At 41.6% G+C, this 16970-nt stretch overlaps 1 protein-coding gene across 1 annotated transcript in view; it reads right to left on the reverse strand.

Moving 5' to 3' along the window:
* drp2 (dystrophin related protein 2) overlaps positions 1-16970 on the reverse strand; it is a 189710-nt gene that overhangs the window by 37879 nt on the left and 134861 nt on the right. Inside the window, exons 12-14 of the mRNA XM_050042719.1 lie at positions 12525-12726; positions 7950-8035; positions 3508-3665 (exon numbers count right to left, since the gene is read on the reverse strand). Coding sequence (XP_049898676.1) covers positions 3508-3665; positions 7950-8035; positions 12525-12726 — 446 coding nt within the window. The remainder of the gene's footprint in view (positions 1-3507; positions 3666-7949; positions 8036-12524; positions 12727-16970) is intronic.

The raw sequence follows: 16970 nt of genomic DNA on the forward strand, positions 1-16970 counted from the left end.
AGTGCAGGAGACTGTAAACAATCCAAATATAGACCAACAGCAGGGCAGGTACATGAAGTAATGAGAGGAGAAAGTGTGCTTCCTCTCCAAAGGTGGTCCAGCAGTGAGCAACGGGGAATCAAAGAGAATACAAAAGATAAAAAGGGGAAGGAGAGGGTGAAAGATGTTCTTCGCTGTGGGGTATTTTTATTTTTTTTTTGCTTTTATGCAACTGCTTAAACAATCATAAGGATAAAACACAGCAGACATAACTTCTGTGTCTGTGTATAAGCTGTATGTTTGTGTTTATGTGTCTGCATGCGCGCCGTCTCTCCCGCAGACACCTTGTTGAGAATTCCAGAAAGTGGGATAAAAAGGAAGTCAACCTAATAAAAGAATGACTCGCCAAGCGCTGAAAATCCGTGATGTGCTAAATTCTCATTAAGTCTGCATCAGAGATGCATTAAGAGGTTGATTTCCCTGGGGCTTCCTCCACCACTCAAGCAGAGTAGCATAATAAATGTGTGTGTGTGTGTGTGTGTGTGTGTGTGTGTGTGTGTGTGTGTGTGTGTGTATGTGTGTGCGTACTGATCACACAGACTGAGGTGTACAGAGGTACTGAGTCTCCCGAGGATGAAGGAGCTCCTCTCTGGTAGTAAAGTAGCCAGCTCCATGTGGGAGGTCAAATAGCAGCTCCTCACGTACCGAACACCTGGAACTGACTATGCTGAGCACGCCACCGCATCTCAAGGCAGCACGCTGAACAGATGGGATGCTTTAAACATCATTGGGAAAGTAGAGTGATAAACATTTAGTTATCCATCGAAACTCTGCTTTCTGCACCATATATCCACTAAACTGTGTTTGTTTGTGTATCAAGAATAAATGTACACTTTTCTCAAAGTATAAAAATATTTACTACGTTAAGTTATTCCCGCTGTAAACCAGTGCTTCTGCACATTCAGTCATATTGTTCTGTATAACCGTCTTACTCTGCGTATTCCCTGTCCCAAGTCGATCCATCTGCTTCACTGCCAGCAAAGTCAAAAGCTACGTTCACATTACAAGCAAACATGACTCATATCCAATTCTTTTGCTCTCCTGTGACACAGATCTGAATTTTTCATAGTGTGTACACAGAAATCAGACTTTTTCCAATCAGATCTGGCCACGTTCATATGCGGTCCTAAATCCAGTACCTATCCAAACACTGGCCATGCAACCACTGTGAGAATATCCTATCAGATTTAACCTATACATCCATGGTTTTTCCATGTCATACTTCACTGTGCAAGCACATAACACTCACCATACAGAGTCAGAGCTGTTTGTTGAAACTACCAAAGGCTGCAGTAGTGGTAGCACCGCTGTGGTAGGCTGCCCAAGTCGACAACCAATAGAGCCCAACTGTGGGACACTTTCTGATGGAGACAACTTGCCTACATACCACGATACTGTTTTTGTGAGGCGCCAACAGAGATAGCCCTATCAGAATGTGGCCATTGGTATCCTAGAGTGTTTGAGAAACTCCTCCTCCATGAAACCTGCAACATTGTGGCCCCACCACTCTTGACTCCTGACTACTAGCAATAGCTGTTAATAGAGCTAAGGCTGTTGCCTTCCTTTGTCATCTTACCCTCATGCCATTGTTCTGATGGCTCATAATCCTGTAGCCTCAGTATTTCGAAAAATGTCCCATTGGACCTGTTCAATCCCTGGCTCATCTGGTCCACATGTCCTTGAAGTATCCTTGGACAAGATACTGAACCCCGAAATTGCTCCCAATGGCTGCTCCATTGGTGCATGAGTGCGTGTGAATAGGTTACTGAGTAGCAGGTGGCACCATGTATGCTAGCCTCGGCCACCAGTGTGTGACTGTGTGTGTGATTGTGACATGTAGTGTCACTTTGAGTGGCCAGAGGACCAGAAAAGCGCTGTACAAGTGCAGTCCATGCTCTGCAAATAGCACACTCTCCCAAATGAAAGCACATGACTAATTACTACACACAATGATGAAGATCTGATGACTTCATTCTGCATAAAAATATGATATGAAATACGACAGATTTTCATCTGACTTCTGCAGCAAATCATTCAGAAGATGAACATTAGCACATCATACATGTGTCTCTCAGATGTAACATTTTTGTTGTTCTAATGTGAATGTATGTGACATTATTGGTTGCATGTGAGCCGTTTTAGGGCAGAGACATTCAAACTGATGTCACACATGGGTCACTATAAAGATGAATGCAAACAGGCAAAAAGACTGAATCTGGGGGAATAATCAGAATTGAGCATTAAGCCTTGAGATGTGTTTCTCTAGAAACTGATGTCACTCATTTGCAAACCAAAGTGATAAATGGGCAAACGGGTCACCCCGCAATTGGCATTACATGGATATTTCATCTGCAACTAAATGTCCTAACATGGAGCAAATGGAGAAAGGAATTGATTTTAATCAGCCGTAGCTGATACAGAAAGCATGGACCAGAATAGAGTGTGTATAATTAAGATCTGCTTCTGAAAATGAGGGAATTAAAAGGCTTTGCATAGGCCACCTTCCAAAAAAAGCTGTGGCCTGCTCCTAACGACTCACTAATTATCTGGTGTCCCAAACTGAATGTCACAAGGTAAACTTCCTGCAACCTGAGCCCAACGTACAACTTGAAGACACATTCAGAACAAGCAAAGGAGAGAAAGACAAAGTAATTCATGCTTTGAACATGTCTCCTCATTAGCTCTTGCTTTGCGCTGCTGGACTCTGTGACCTCGCTCCATCATATCAATATTCCAATAGATCATATTCTACAAGCAACTTTCTAATTTAAACTTCTTGGACATCACTTACAGTCCATGTATGGCTAAAAACATCATGCATTATCTACCACTGACTGTACTTCATGTGCATTAAAAGCAATGCAATGCAATATTAATGCGATGTAATGTTTGTGAGGCAACACTCTGAATATGGGTGGTGCAGTTAGGACTTCTTTAGGTAAAATAATTATAACTTCTCCATTTCCTCGGAAGTAAACTCAGACTGTGCTGATGTCAGTGACACACAATGGGCTTCACACAGCTGACATCATAATTCTTTCATACATGGTTTCTGATGGAAGTCATGTAAAGGCAAATGTTTGATTTTGCCATTCATTTTTAATTTTTCTTTAAACTTCAGTTTCTGTATTTATAGCTCTGTCTTGAACAAGTTCTGTTCTTATTATCTGGAGGTCACTCATCATTCTCCTTTACAATAATTCATAGATTAGAGGGTACACTCGTATACTGAGAGGATTTGAGATACATCCCTATACTGCAACGGCATTAATAAGTGGGTTTTGAAGGTTGACTTCCAATTTTTTGTTTGGGCACTCAAGCCATTAATTTCGAGTCATACAATACTCTCAAGTGACGGGAAAAGTACTACGTCGTTACATTACAGATGATTTCATCTGCTCTTATTGTTCATAGTGTGTGAATGCATGAGGTGCCCTTTCTGTAATACATGCAAGTAACTGTCCTTACCACGCGGAAGCAGCTGCGGACGCTGGGCTCCACGTTGCTTCCCCCAAAAGCAGCGACTTCACCCAACTGGCGGGGGATCTGAATGGCTTCGTGGAGCAGCAGGCTGAGGTGACGCTGGTCTGTCAAACCTCCAGGACCAGACACCTGACGGAATAAATCTGCAACCACCAGAAAATACATACAGTAATGTATCAATTATTCAGTATCTAATCTGATTATACACCCGAGTGTAACAGCAGTAATTGCGCGCTGCATTTATATGCATGAAAAAGATTATTTGTATTATCATCACATCTGCATACATTTCTCCTACACGTCTACATCTGCTAATTTAGAGCATTTGTATTTATTGCTACATGTTCTCAGCTTTGGAAAATGTAAATCAGGATTTTAATTACAAAGACAGGCATTCACAATTTAAAAAGTGTGGCACTCTGAAAAATAAAGGCAAAACTTTAGTAAGACTTTAAAAACTGTTCGCTGAGTTCGTCAATCAAACGTCCACACATCAGTTTTTCATCTATTTCTTAACAATGAGCCTCCAATCCAAGACATCAGGGTTTACCAAACCTAGTTATGTGGAATAAAACTCACTCCAGTGACATATAGACAGAGACAGAATCAGTATTAGTGGCCTGGCTGGTCTGCTCAGAGATGAAAGAACTGCATAAGTGGAGTCTTGTCAGGTTTTGAATGAGGCCTTTAGCAATCTAGCTGGGACTTTCTGCCTGTCACTGAAGAGATGAATGCTGACAGGCGTGTGATGCCGCTGCACAATGCCAGTATAAGCATCCCGTGTACCCCCCCACCCCCCCCCCCCACCCCTCTGTGTACTTATTCAACCCTACAGGGGACAACACTTGGCTTTAACACCTGCATGTTAAACAGCCTTCTCCATATAGTCCTCATAACCAGAGCTGAGACGTGTTTGACATTTTAAATGTTCACGTTGAGCTGTTTGATAGAGATGTGTTTTGGGAATGTTTTATGGAGGTACTTCCACCATATAAAGGCCTATTACATCTGAAACATGCAGCCTGAGATGTAGCAAACCCTGCAGTGACAGACATAATGGTATTCCTAGAGTTGGCTGAAGAAACCTCAATCTATATAAACACTCATTATTAAGTTTGTTTGTGAAGTCTTTAATATATTTTCAGTCTTTACTAGTATGAAACTCTCTTTACTAAATTGGGGTTGCACCATAGATTGTATGAACATAATAGATGTAGCCAACATACTGTTACCCTCTGGTTTGTGGACTCATTTCAGCTGTCGCCATTCTGGATTTTCGGAGCCCGAAGTAACTAATTTGGGATGAGAGGGTGAAGCTGTGGAGGAGTGAGGGGTGGATCTGAATGGAAGACTAGGGTGACACCTCACAGACAGCCTGTCATTTAAAGTGGATGTGCCCTTAATTATGCATAACTTTAATAGTGTAGATGGTGACCTTGTTTAAACTGTTGTTATCCTGACGTGACTTTAGCCAAAGGGCCTACGTGACTTTAGTCATGGTTTGGTGGAGTTCTGGCTAAACTGGGAAAATAACCTGTTGTCTGAGCCGGGTGTCTGAAATTGAATGGCAGGAAATAACAATTGGAAAGAACCTGCAGTACCTACAGTTTTTGAATTTTGAATGGCAGGAACTAACAATTGGAAAGTACCTACAGTACCTACAGTGCTCATGTATCACAATGTTTGTCTGTCTCACACTATAAATTGTCATGATGTACCAAGTCTTGGGCTGTTCTCTTGAGATTAAATGACCCTCAAATGTGCAACTCTGTCTCTGAGCCTCTCTTATTTTAAGTGCTGTTTATGCTACAATACTTTTAGCTTTCAAAATATCCGCATCCGCACTGGCTTTATTTTAATTAACTCATTTCTGGGTTTTAGGACTCAGTCCTAGGGTACTCTGTTATTGAACTTGAGACCATAGGATCCTGGGAACATTAGCCCTTTTTAAATAGGAATTGTGCAAATTTGCAGGAAAGCCCAATCAGTCTGTTTTCAGCATTGGCAGTATAAAAACAAAACTGGGAAGTGCAGCGAAATGCCGCCTACCTACTTTTGTTCATACAGAATGCGCCTTTTTCAGGGCAATGGGGGGCGTGGGCAAGTAACAAAATGTGTAGCTCAGCGTGTGACGTAAACAGTGACGTACTCCGAGGGAAGCCGCGGCTGGTCAGTCCTTCGGCGATTCTCTCATAAGTTGGCCCGTCCTTCACCATTCCCGTCATTTGACGGTTAATTGTTAATTGATTAATTAATTGACGGTCTCTTTGTTTGAGAGGGTGAGGAGGGCGCACAATTCCTTGTCTCCCCAGTTGCTCATCTTTACTGTAGTGTCTGTCAGGTTTCCGTCTCTCTCTTGCTCCTAGCTGCTCATTCCTGCTATCAGCTGTTTCCTGTTAGTCCACCGCCAGTGGGTCACACGTGCGGTGTCATCAATAGCTCCTCCCACAAGTCATCAACAGCCCCTCCCGTGGCGGAGGAGCGCCTCATTCTTTTTAAACCAAAAAGGTTCCGCCAATATGTTAACCCCTATGTGGCCGAAAATTGGGCACCTCTGATCAACTCGCCAATCCGGCTCGGCGTGTCTAAACGCTGGCATAGATACAGTCCCAAATAAATAAACCACATGTTTATTATGCTAGCAGCTCTATGAGGCTGAACTGTAAGCTAACATGCTCACAATGACAATGCTATCATGGTCATGATCTTAGTTTAATTTGATTGCATGGTAACATTTTCTAATTATCACTACACACAAGAGGTGACGAGCCTGATTAAAATGTCTTTAGTTTTGCAGGCATTTTGGTTGTAAACCAAAGTATCAGACAGATGAAATCATGTCAATCCATCCGACAGTTTTTGAGATATATCAATTTGGATGACAGTGGTAGACCAACTACCTCGATACTGCCTTCCTTAGCCACATGGCTAAAAACAGTACAAAAGTGAGGTAAGTGAGTCTATAAGAGGAATCAAACGATGCAAACCTAGCGTACACATTGTAAGCTCACTTTTAACTAAATCATTTCAGCCTGGACTTTAGTTTGCTTAATAATTTACCACCTCTTAGAAATTTTAAAACTTCATGTACAACTATTTCATCTAAGCCCTTGTTATGTAACTCTGAGACTGAAGGCTGATTTTCTTCCCTCAGGTATAATCAGAAACTTACTTTGGTGGATAACTTTGGAGAACTAAAAACCTTTCCAAATAGACGACATGTTTTTCTGATAAGAAAAATTAGTGGCAGAAGCCAGTGACAGAGCAGTAACTGATGCATTTGTCAAATTAGGTGTGAAAGCAACACATACTGATGTTCGCAAAACTGAGCTTGCGCAGAGGCAAATATTAAATAAAAGCCCCTAACCCACCAGCCACCAAACTCTGGAATAAGTTGCCTCTGCATGTTAGACTGGTCCCTTCACTGCCTGCCTGTAAATTCTGTCTGAAAAAACATCTTTATTCCTTGACATAAATTCAACATGAGCATTGCCTCATTGCTTTTATTATTTCATTGTCCTATTGTCTTGTGAACATTTCTTTGTGGATTTATGGTGTTGTTTTATGATTTTTGTTACTTTGGATTGTACTTTGCTTAACTGCTGTTTTTAAATGTGTTTTATAAATCAATTTTGATTGAATGGGTTGAAAAGTGTAGTATCAAAAATTACTGGTACAATAAAGTCGAGCAAATATTCCTCTCTTAAATCTCAAGCCAAAGACTGGTGATGATGGAATAAACACCCACCATCTGTATCCCAACGTGGGTTGATGCAAATGCTTCAGATTTATTTGCAAATATTATTCCATTGACGTCTGGAGTTGGCAAAAAAACAGGATCAGTCAGTGAAATGACAAACTGTTAAGGCCACCACATGTCTACCTGAACCCAGAAAAAGAAGGCTGACTCACCTCAGGGACCATTCAATTGAAAGCAAATCTGTTACCTCTCAGTCTTTAAGAGCTGACACAGATGGTGTGCCAGGCATGAATAATCCTGGCATGGGTTTGGCAGTGTTGTCTCTGATCTTGTATCAACTACAAGCTGTTCCAGGTACAGCTATCATCAGTTCAAATGCCTATATTTACATGATGACTTGTGAACTGGGGCTGCAACAGAACAGAATCCTCCAATAAAAGGAGGAAGGGAGCGTCTTAGCTTCTTGGATGACTTGTGAAGAAACATTGGAGTGGGAGCAAAATAAATACAGTGTGTGAATGGTGTCTTTGGCAAGCAATCCTTTTAAGGCCCCCGGTGTACTTTGTGGACGTAAAGAAAGCTTTCTCCATTATAGCAGCTGACTCATTTCCTCCATTAGGCTAAGTGGATGTCTTTATGTAATACGGGCAATCAAGGCCATTTTGTTTTGGCTCATTGTTTGCAGTTGAGGAGATGCATTAGGCACATGAGTGAGCATCAGACTCACATTTATACTTCTCTTGGACGTCTGCGTTGCACAAGCTCACCAATCCCATCTTGAAGCTCAGAACTCGCATTTTGCCGTTACGAGCGCTAGTGGAAAGGGAGACAAGAAAGAAGTTGTAAGGTTACAATTTTTGAGCGTTGAACGCACTCAAATCACAGTGTATTGTGGTGCGGTAACGTATTCATTCATTGTCTGAGCCCTGCTCAGATGGACAAAGTGTGGAGGAATTACTTGGGTCAAAGCTGTAAAGTACAGGTCAGTGCAAGAGTGTGAAATTGTATTAGAGCACATCCAGGGTACCTAAAGGCACTACAGGGACTTGATAAAGTGTTGAGTCCATGGAGCAATAATAAGCTCACAATGTCACTTACACACAAACACATACATGCATGCATACAACATTAACACACAATTACACACACATCCAGCATCAGAGGTGCTGAATACATAGCATAAATGATCACTGGCCAACGGCAAGGCCAGTGAGATGGACACTGCTGTGCCCTGACCTGAGCCTTAATGGGTCACGTAGCTTTTTTTCTGCTTAGGGAAAAATAAACACACTGTCACCGTTCGTGCAGAGATTTCACAGCTCTGGTGCCAACACAGCCGCAAAGAATTTATTGGCGAGCTGAGCAGCATTGGCAGAAACCACAGGCTTATCGAGTTAACGTTTGAATCGTTAAGTGAGAAATTAAGAATGTCACATTCATCAGAGAGCATCAGATCAATGAAGTATAAAATTGAATCAAAGAGTGAGTTAAATTTCCAGAGCCGGGATGTTGATTTAAATTTGTGTTTAATAACAAAGTAGGGACAGTGAGCCTCATTTACCAATAGCTTCCTACATTTTTGTCTTAAATTCGTCCTTAAGGAAGGTTCTAAGAGAATTCTACATCGGCCTCATGGCGTGTTCTTAAGTTGCCATACATGATAGTGACACATGGTGCTGTAATAAAGGTCCTATATCAGGTCTAGAGATGCTGCAGAGCTTGTTGTAATTCTTCAGTGCTGCAAAAGGACCCTTTCACTTTACACCAGGTCATTTGAGTGACTGGTGGTATCAAAAATATTGGAGCTTTAGGTACATATACATTACATACACACAGAGATTCACTATGTGTAATCTCATGCCACCATAAAAACAATTTTTTGACTATTCCTCACACTCCTAGGACACTCTGTCTGCAGATTGTAAGTGGTTCAATGGCTTGCTGTACAGCCGTCTATAAAGAGCCACAGTGTGGCTTAAGCTACAATAACAATGTCCAGGCAGAGGGCCAATCATCCCTTCTGAGACACAGCAGAAACAAATCCTCTTTCACACCAACTTTCACCCCCATCTCTGTTCCTGATTGACTGTTTTGTGGCGTCTCCGCAGAGAAAACACTGAGCACAGAGGCAGAGATACAGGAATAACCCCACGAGTGCTGTAAATTCGGTGGGTAGCTCTTAACTACTCGCTGCTAATGAGAGACAATCAGAGACTTTATCCTGCGCATAAATTTCAGTAATTGCTTTTTGTTTTCCAATAAATAGCGGCAGTGAATTTGAATAACATGTGCGTATGTTTGTGTGCCCAATTTTTAGCTGTGTGTTTGCATTATAGTACATCAAAGGGTGTGCATGTGTGTGCGTGCTCCAGAGGCGTGTCACACTAGCAGGGCATGCAGGAGTGACATGTCCCCTGAGGAGCAGCACTGGGGTACATATTGAAGATGGCATGCGACACACAGCATAAAGTGTGTGTGAAAGGTGCTGACAGCCAGTAGCCCCCATGTGCTCTCGAGCTCTTCTCGACTGACTCCAGCTCTGAATCTAACAGGGAAAAAGATAGTAATGTTCTCCTTATCACTTGTCATGGTTCTCCATGATACTTTTAACAGCCTGGCCTGAGGAATGATACATTTCCTGATAGTTTGACCTATTGGCAAATTAAATACAACAATGGGCCACACTCAGAAGAAGAAATTTGTCCTAAATCAGAATATTTGTGAAAATTTTGTAAGTGGGGTTTACTTACACAATTTTCACAAATATTCTGATATTCACCTCACCAATGTTTTTCTTATTTGGGATTTGTTCTTAGGTCAGAACAGAACGTATGCACGCTAAAGAGTAAACTTACACACATTTGAGCAATGGCATATTTGTGCGTTTTTTTTACAGTTGAAAAATATTATGGGATTTAAAATACCATGATATTTTAATGATTTGTAATATTTTTTAACAGTTATGTTGATTATAGGGATGTTAGTTTTGGTTAATTTGGCTTGCAAAAGGCAGACACTCATTAACTGGTAACTAAACGGGGGGGTTATGGCTCACAATTGAGCTGTTAACACACCAGGGTGACTGGAGGGTGGGCATATTTTTTCCATAGCAATGTTGTTGTATCGTGACAGTGTTAGTAGGGTTAGATAATCGATAACCGCCAAATACGTGACGCTCCTACCAGACATGGGTGGTGTGCAGTGCAGTAAACTGAAGCGTAGCAACATTACCCTTCAGACAGACACGTGAAACCGGTCAAAAATACTCTCGGCTGGTAATCAATTAACGGTTGACTGTTGACATCCTTAGTTGATAATTTTACAAAAAGCCCTCTGGTCTTTTGAAATAAACATTACACTAACACTTCAAGTCACATCGGTTATGTTACACGGAACTGTACAATCTTGAAAATAGTGAGTGATCATACTAGAAAATATCATACATGGTTTGGGCTGGTGGGTCAAAATAGCACAAAGCAGCTTTCTGATTAATAGCTTACAGAAGGATTGCGTAAAATAGTCCACCTTCCACCTTCTCTTCCCTTTTCGCCCTATGGTACTGTCATCGTGCTACTATAATGCATAAAGTTGGTGGTTAAAGTACCTCCATTTCAAAACCATTGAAGTTTTTTTACATTTAGCGTCTGGAGCTCCACCCTATTTAGACTTTCATTTAGGCAGTCCTGACTTTAATTCTCTCAACTTTTATTCTTCTTCTTTAATTTCTGTGTATGCACACAACCCTGCAATCTCATGACCTTTTATGTGGATTTGAGAGGTGTTTACCTACGCTAATTAGGATCAACTGGCACATGCTTTTAACTTTCGACGACAATGGGATTCATTATTGTAAGATCACAATTGTGAACAATTCTGTGGTTTAGTTTGGATTCAACAAAGTCACACAATAATACAAACAAACCACTGATTGAGGCAGCGGTACCCCAGCAGCTCGTGTTTAGTGGGGTTAAATTACTGTTTGTGTCACAGGAGTCTGGCTTTGAAGACTGCATGGATAAGTTTCACTTTCAGTTCAGCTCCCTGTCGGAAAAGGCTGTCTGTTTGGGATGTACTCAGCGACTGGATCAATGAAACTTGGATAATAGTGCATGAGTTTGTAAATCGATATTTTTTATTTATATTATATATATATTTATATAGTTTTGCTGTTGTTTAACACAGACCCCTATGACTTCAATTCATCAAGAACTTTATCCATTTTTGGAGGCATGCAAGAAAAACAAAATGTTCTTCACAAATTCAAAGTAACACGAGGTGAGTACCTGATACACAAATGGTCATTTGGGGGATGAGGTATTCCTTTAAGTGACACTCTCATTTCTAGCTTTCAAAGCCACCAGGAGTTGTGTGCTCATTAAGTATAGAATCACACAATGAGAGAAAGAATAGAAATAGGACTCCACCAGAGGGAAGGTCACAGTCCAGATTTACAATGTCAGTCGTATGTGAAGTAACAGAAACTTACAGGTGAATTCCATTCAACTCAGTAGAGTCCATACAAAATCTAAATGTTGATGGTAATATGGACAGGTTGCTTATGTAGAAGGTTATGTACTTTATATAGTGCTGTCTTAACCTTGTTTATATGTGCCTGGCAGTGATACAAAATCTTCTGAACTGTCGCTATAATATAAAACTTTATGAGCATACATGACAGAGATATGTGTGTCTTTTAAAAAAAGCACTGGTCTGATTTAGTATTGCACTTTTTAACGATGTCGCCTTGATAAAGCAGAACCAGAAACATTACTAACTACATTACCCACAGTGCAACTCCACTGCCCACGGTTTAGTTGGAGATGCTTGGTGTCTGAGGCAATTTATCCCTCTGGATTTATAAAAGTCTTCACGCAACTTCTTCCGGCATTGCATTATGATGCAAAAAAAGCCTGTAAACAGACTATAATGTGTAAAGTTGGCTCAGCTAACCTTTAAGCCCTCCAGGTAAGTGATAAGTAGTATAATCCTCTTGGATGACGGCTTAACAATGAGCTGTTATCTCATCATTTTGATTTTTCAGCCTGCACATAAGCTGTATTCTCAATGCCTTCTATTCAGTATGAATCAGCAGTGAGCCAAAATACAACACTCAAAGAGAAAGTCAACCACTGCTGGAGGTAAAGACACTTCCCTGTTAAGTTGGTGGAGACAAAGAAAGAGCTCAAAGTCAAAGGGTCCTCATGTTGCTCTGTGTCTGCTGAATGTGTAGACACTAACCTGATTAGCCAGTGGTATGTGAAAGTCCTACTGTTTAAAAAATTACTTGATGCAGCTCACCCACCTGTCGTAGACATTGAGCAGCCAGTTGAGACACATGTCAACACAAAGTGGAATGTTGACCAGGATGGACCTCTCCTCCTCCAGCCGCTCATACAGAGCGGTTAGGCCATGGATCATCTCCACCACGTCCATCACATGCTCCCCCTGCTGCAGCTCCTGCTCCCGAAACACCTCCACAAGGCTGCTCAGCGCCACCAAATCCACTAAAAGCACACATACATACGCATTAAAGAACACAGATACCTGGAAAACACTCCCATTGAGCCTATTTACACCTGGTGTTAACATGCGTCTTGGATGATCTGATCACAAGTGGACAGCTCTATGTCTGTTCACTCCTGGCACTGAATGTGACTTGGGTGACCACTTGTTATCAGGTCTCACTTCCCTGCTCTATATGCAAATAAACAAGTACATCATTTCTGTTTGCAAAAGCCAAATGCATTGTTGTTTTCAATCAGCAGGAGGTTTGCCATGCTACACCCACACTTCGGAGCCAATTTATTGGTTTACTTTGAGGGCACAGACTAACAGAGATTGTGTCTGGCTTCAAGGAGAGATGTAGAGGTTCCCCTTATGCGGGGGAGCAAAAGATGGCTCTCGTATCTCCATAACTGTAAATAATTACTTCAGCTGCAAAGGAGGTCGATCCATCATCTTACCAGCTGTTTTGGATCACCTCTCACAGTGAGTAACTCAGACACATACATATACAAACTCCCTCTCTTACACAAAAGACGTCAGCTGAGTAGGCGGTTCTTTATCGTGGCCCAGGATACATGAGCATACACACTGTTGAAAGAGTGTGGCCATGTGTCCAAGACCACCTTCAAATGTGGTCTGAGCGATCAAATCTCAACAACTCTGAGTATGTTAACCCTGAAATGAGGGAAACTCTGGGTTTTCAGTTCCAGAAAGAGAGGTACGTCAAACCCTGAGTCAATCACCATGGCAACTGACTCTGTGAACCTAACCTGCTCACTGGCAGGTTTTCTATAAGAAACCCTGAGTTCACCCTATCTCCTCGCTAGTGCCGAGCCTGAAGCAAGCTGGCAGACAGACATGGGTTGTTCGTATGTAGGAAATCCGATCGATATCGAGGCAGAATTAATTGGCAATGCCTTATGCCGGGAGAGGATCTTCAGACCCCGTTTAGATGTGCTGTCTTTCCCCAATGAATATCTGATTGAACCGTACCGTTTTTCATTAGACTCAATCATTTACCCGCCACACATAACAAACCTGACACACCACGGACGTGCACTCTCATCAAGGCAAATGTTGTGCATCGCACTACGTTTTTTTGTGAACGGTAGCTTTTTATATGATATTGGTGGCCTACAGTACATAATGAATGACAGGTTATTTAAGCTACTTTGTTTAATAAATCAAATATGAATAAAACTAAAGAAAGGTACAGCCATGGCCAAGTCAAATATGCCTTACCTGTTTGAATGATGTTTTTATATTTCATTTTAAGCTGCTTTCAAGTGTGTTTTTCCCCTGTGAGATTGCACCTACATGAAAATCTGGGTATGATAGTTTTTAAAGGATTCAAATTTCAAATAAGTCATCAACCATCTATATGTGCTTAAAACAGCTGCTGAAATGAGCAAGGATTCTTTTTTAATACTTTTGGAGGGGCATTTTGCCTTAAATTGACAGGACAGTTAAGCGTGAAAGGGGGAGAGAGACAAAGGGAGTGACATGCAGCAAGGTGCCACAGGCTGGAGTTGAACCCCGGTCACTGTGGCAAAAGCCATATGTATGGGACACCTGCTCTATCCACTAAGCCACCAACATCCCATCAAAGAGGATTCTGCTTGCTAAATTTCCCATGCTGCCTCTCTCCTTGGCAGCTTAAACGGTGTTACTTTTTTTACGAAATATATGCTCATATTCGCTGTAGGACTTCATGAGCACCTCCAATTCCACAGGTGTAAAATAAGTTGATCGCTTTTTCTCTCTCGTTGCCATGGTGAATCGAGGTATCGGGGCTCCACTGATGATTGCTTTTTATTGCGGTTGTGCACGCGCTTAACTCAAGGTGTACCTACTCAGAGTTGATTGAACTCATTCAAATCAGCTGTTCTGGAACCGGATACTCAGATTTTCCCATCTCAGGGTAAGTCAACTCAGAGTTCAGAATTAGACTCAGAGTTTGTTGAACCTCCTACCTGGAATACCCCTCTGTACTTAGCTATCCACTTGTGATCTGATCACCAAAGACACCAATTAATACCAGGAGTAAACGCGGCCTATGTGACCATGTGCAGCAGTGGAAGAAGTATTCAGATCTTTAACTGAAAGGTATACTATTCAGGATTGTCGGTTACTGTTTGTAAACTCGCTCGCCAGCGAAAGTGAAAGTAAAAGCAGACCCCAGATTCACTCTCGTTTGGCAGGTCACCTTGCTATATTAGCCGCAGGGTTTTTGGGCGCTAGGTGCTATCTGGATGCCTGTTGCTTATGGTCTGGCACCTGGTCGCTACCTTTTTATAAAGCCTTGACCTCACCTGAGTGCTGTGGGGGAACACATCCATAGGAAATAAGAAGAAAATAAGAAAATACAGACAGAGGGCAGAGTCTCTGCAGAAAAATACGCCGCCACACAGAGTGGGAGAGTGGGTCATAAGTGATGATTGAGAAGGATTATTTCTCTATGCATCTATACGTTTGTTTTTTTTTAGCAGTACTACAGTGTAGAAATACTCAATTAATAAAACTAAAAAAGCCCTGCATTCAGAGTCTTGAGTGAAAAAACAAAAGTTCTAGCATCAAAATATACTTAAAGTACCAAAAGTAAAGGCACTTATGCAGAACAGGCCATTTCAGAATGATATTTGTCATATAAGTGGATTATTATTATTTATTCATTAATGTGTGCACCATTTAAATATTGCAGCTGGAAAAGGTATACACTGCTGGGTGGCTTAACCTATGATAATATATCATCATTTATTAGTTGTTTTATACTTTGCATTGATAATATAAATCTGCTTAAAGGGAAATTTCGGTTTATTTCAACCCGTCTCCTATCGTCCTAAATTTGTTTCAAGTCACTAGTGACATAGAAATAATAGTTAGCATGTTAGCCGTTAGCCTAGATACAGCCGTAGCGTCAGACCTGTTAAAACGTAATTGAACGGGCATCCTTTCAAGTGCAAAGTTAGTCCACTAAACAAGCTTTTTTTCCACAAAGACCGCCTCATATCGTAGGGCTGGGCGGTATACCGGTTTGTACCGAAAACCGGTATTTATTTTCGTTATGATATGAATTTTTCATATACCGCAATACCGGTGAATAGCCCAAACAACATCCGGAATGTGCGCGGCGGGAAAGTGTTTCCTAGTTCCTATATGCAACTAGCAGCGGCGCACCGCCATTTACAATTCTCCTCTGTCCTCTGTATCGCGCACGGCGGAGTTTCGCCCCGATGCGCGCACACACACACACACACACACAGACAAAGCGCACACACACAGGTGAGCACACTAGAGCACGGCTCGGGCCGCATTTTCCTGACCGAAGACGACCCGTCCCGAGTCCGAGACAGTTACNGGTAAACAACCCCACTGGCTTCTCTACGTGTCGCTTCCGTACGCAGTCAGTGGAGCCCAAATGAATGGAGCGGAGTATGTGTTGCGTTCAGGCGCAACAGGTAGAGGACGACAGAGGAGGAATGGCTGCTGGAAGGCTTTAGCTCTGGAGATTGGTGGTGTAACGTTATCTGTGAATACTGTACCCCAATGCCCACAGAAGAGGAATGCCTCTGTTGCAAGGAACGGGACCGGTTGCAGCCCTAGCTAAATGGTAAACAACAAACATGGCAGCACACCGGTAAGGTAAGACAACACGTTTACATGTCATTTTCTATATGTTCTCTGACATTTATCCTAACGATATGAGGCAGTCTTTGTGGAGAAAAAGCTTGTTTAGTGGACTAACTTTGCACTTGAAAGGATGCCCGTTCAATTACGTTTTAACAGGTCTGACGCTAGGGCTGTATCTAGGCTAACGGCTAACATGCCTACTATTATTTCTATGTCACTAGTCACTTGAAACAAATTTAGGACGATAGGAGACGGGTTGAAATAAACCGAAATTTCCCTTTAAGTCATCACATGGATGTACTGAAGAAAAATGTTAGGGATGTCCCGATCCAGGTTTTTACTTCCGATTCGATACCGATATCACAGCCTTGAGTTTTGGCCGATACCGATCTGATCCAAGCGTGTATTATACATATTCACTTATTTTGTTGTCAGTCATGTTAGAAAAGGTTTGATCAAGCGATATTACTCTAAGAAGAACAACTACTTAATCAGGTTAGTTAGAATGATCCACAACAGTTGGTATGAGAAACTGACCCGATTATTGTTAACAGGGTTAAATAAACAAACTTTAAACTTGAACATTAACATTAAATAAAAAATATAGCACAAG

The sequence above is a fragment of the Epinephelus moara genome, chromosome 4, assembly GCF_006386435.1.
Source record: "Epinephelus moara isolate mb chromosome 4, YSFRI_EMoa_1.0, whole genome shotgun sequence".
Taxonomy (NCBI): Eukaryota; Metazoa; Chordata; class Actinopteri; order Perciformes; family Serranidae; genus Epinephelus; species Epinephelus moara.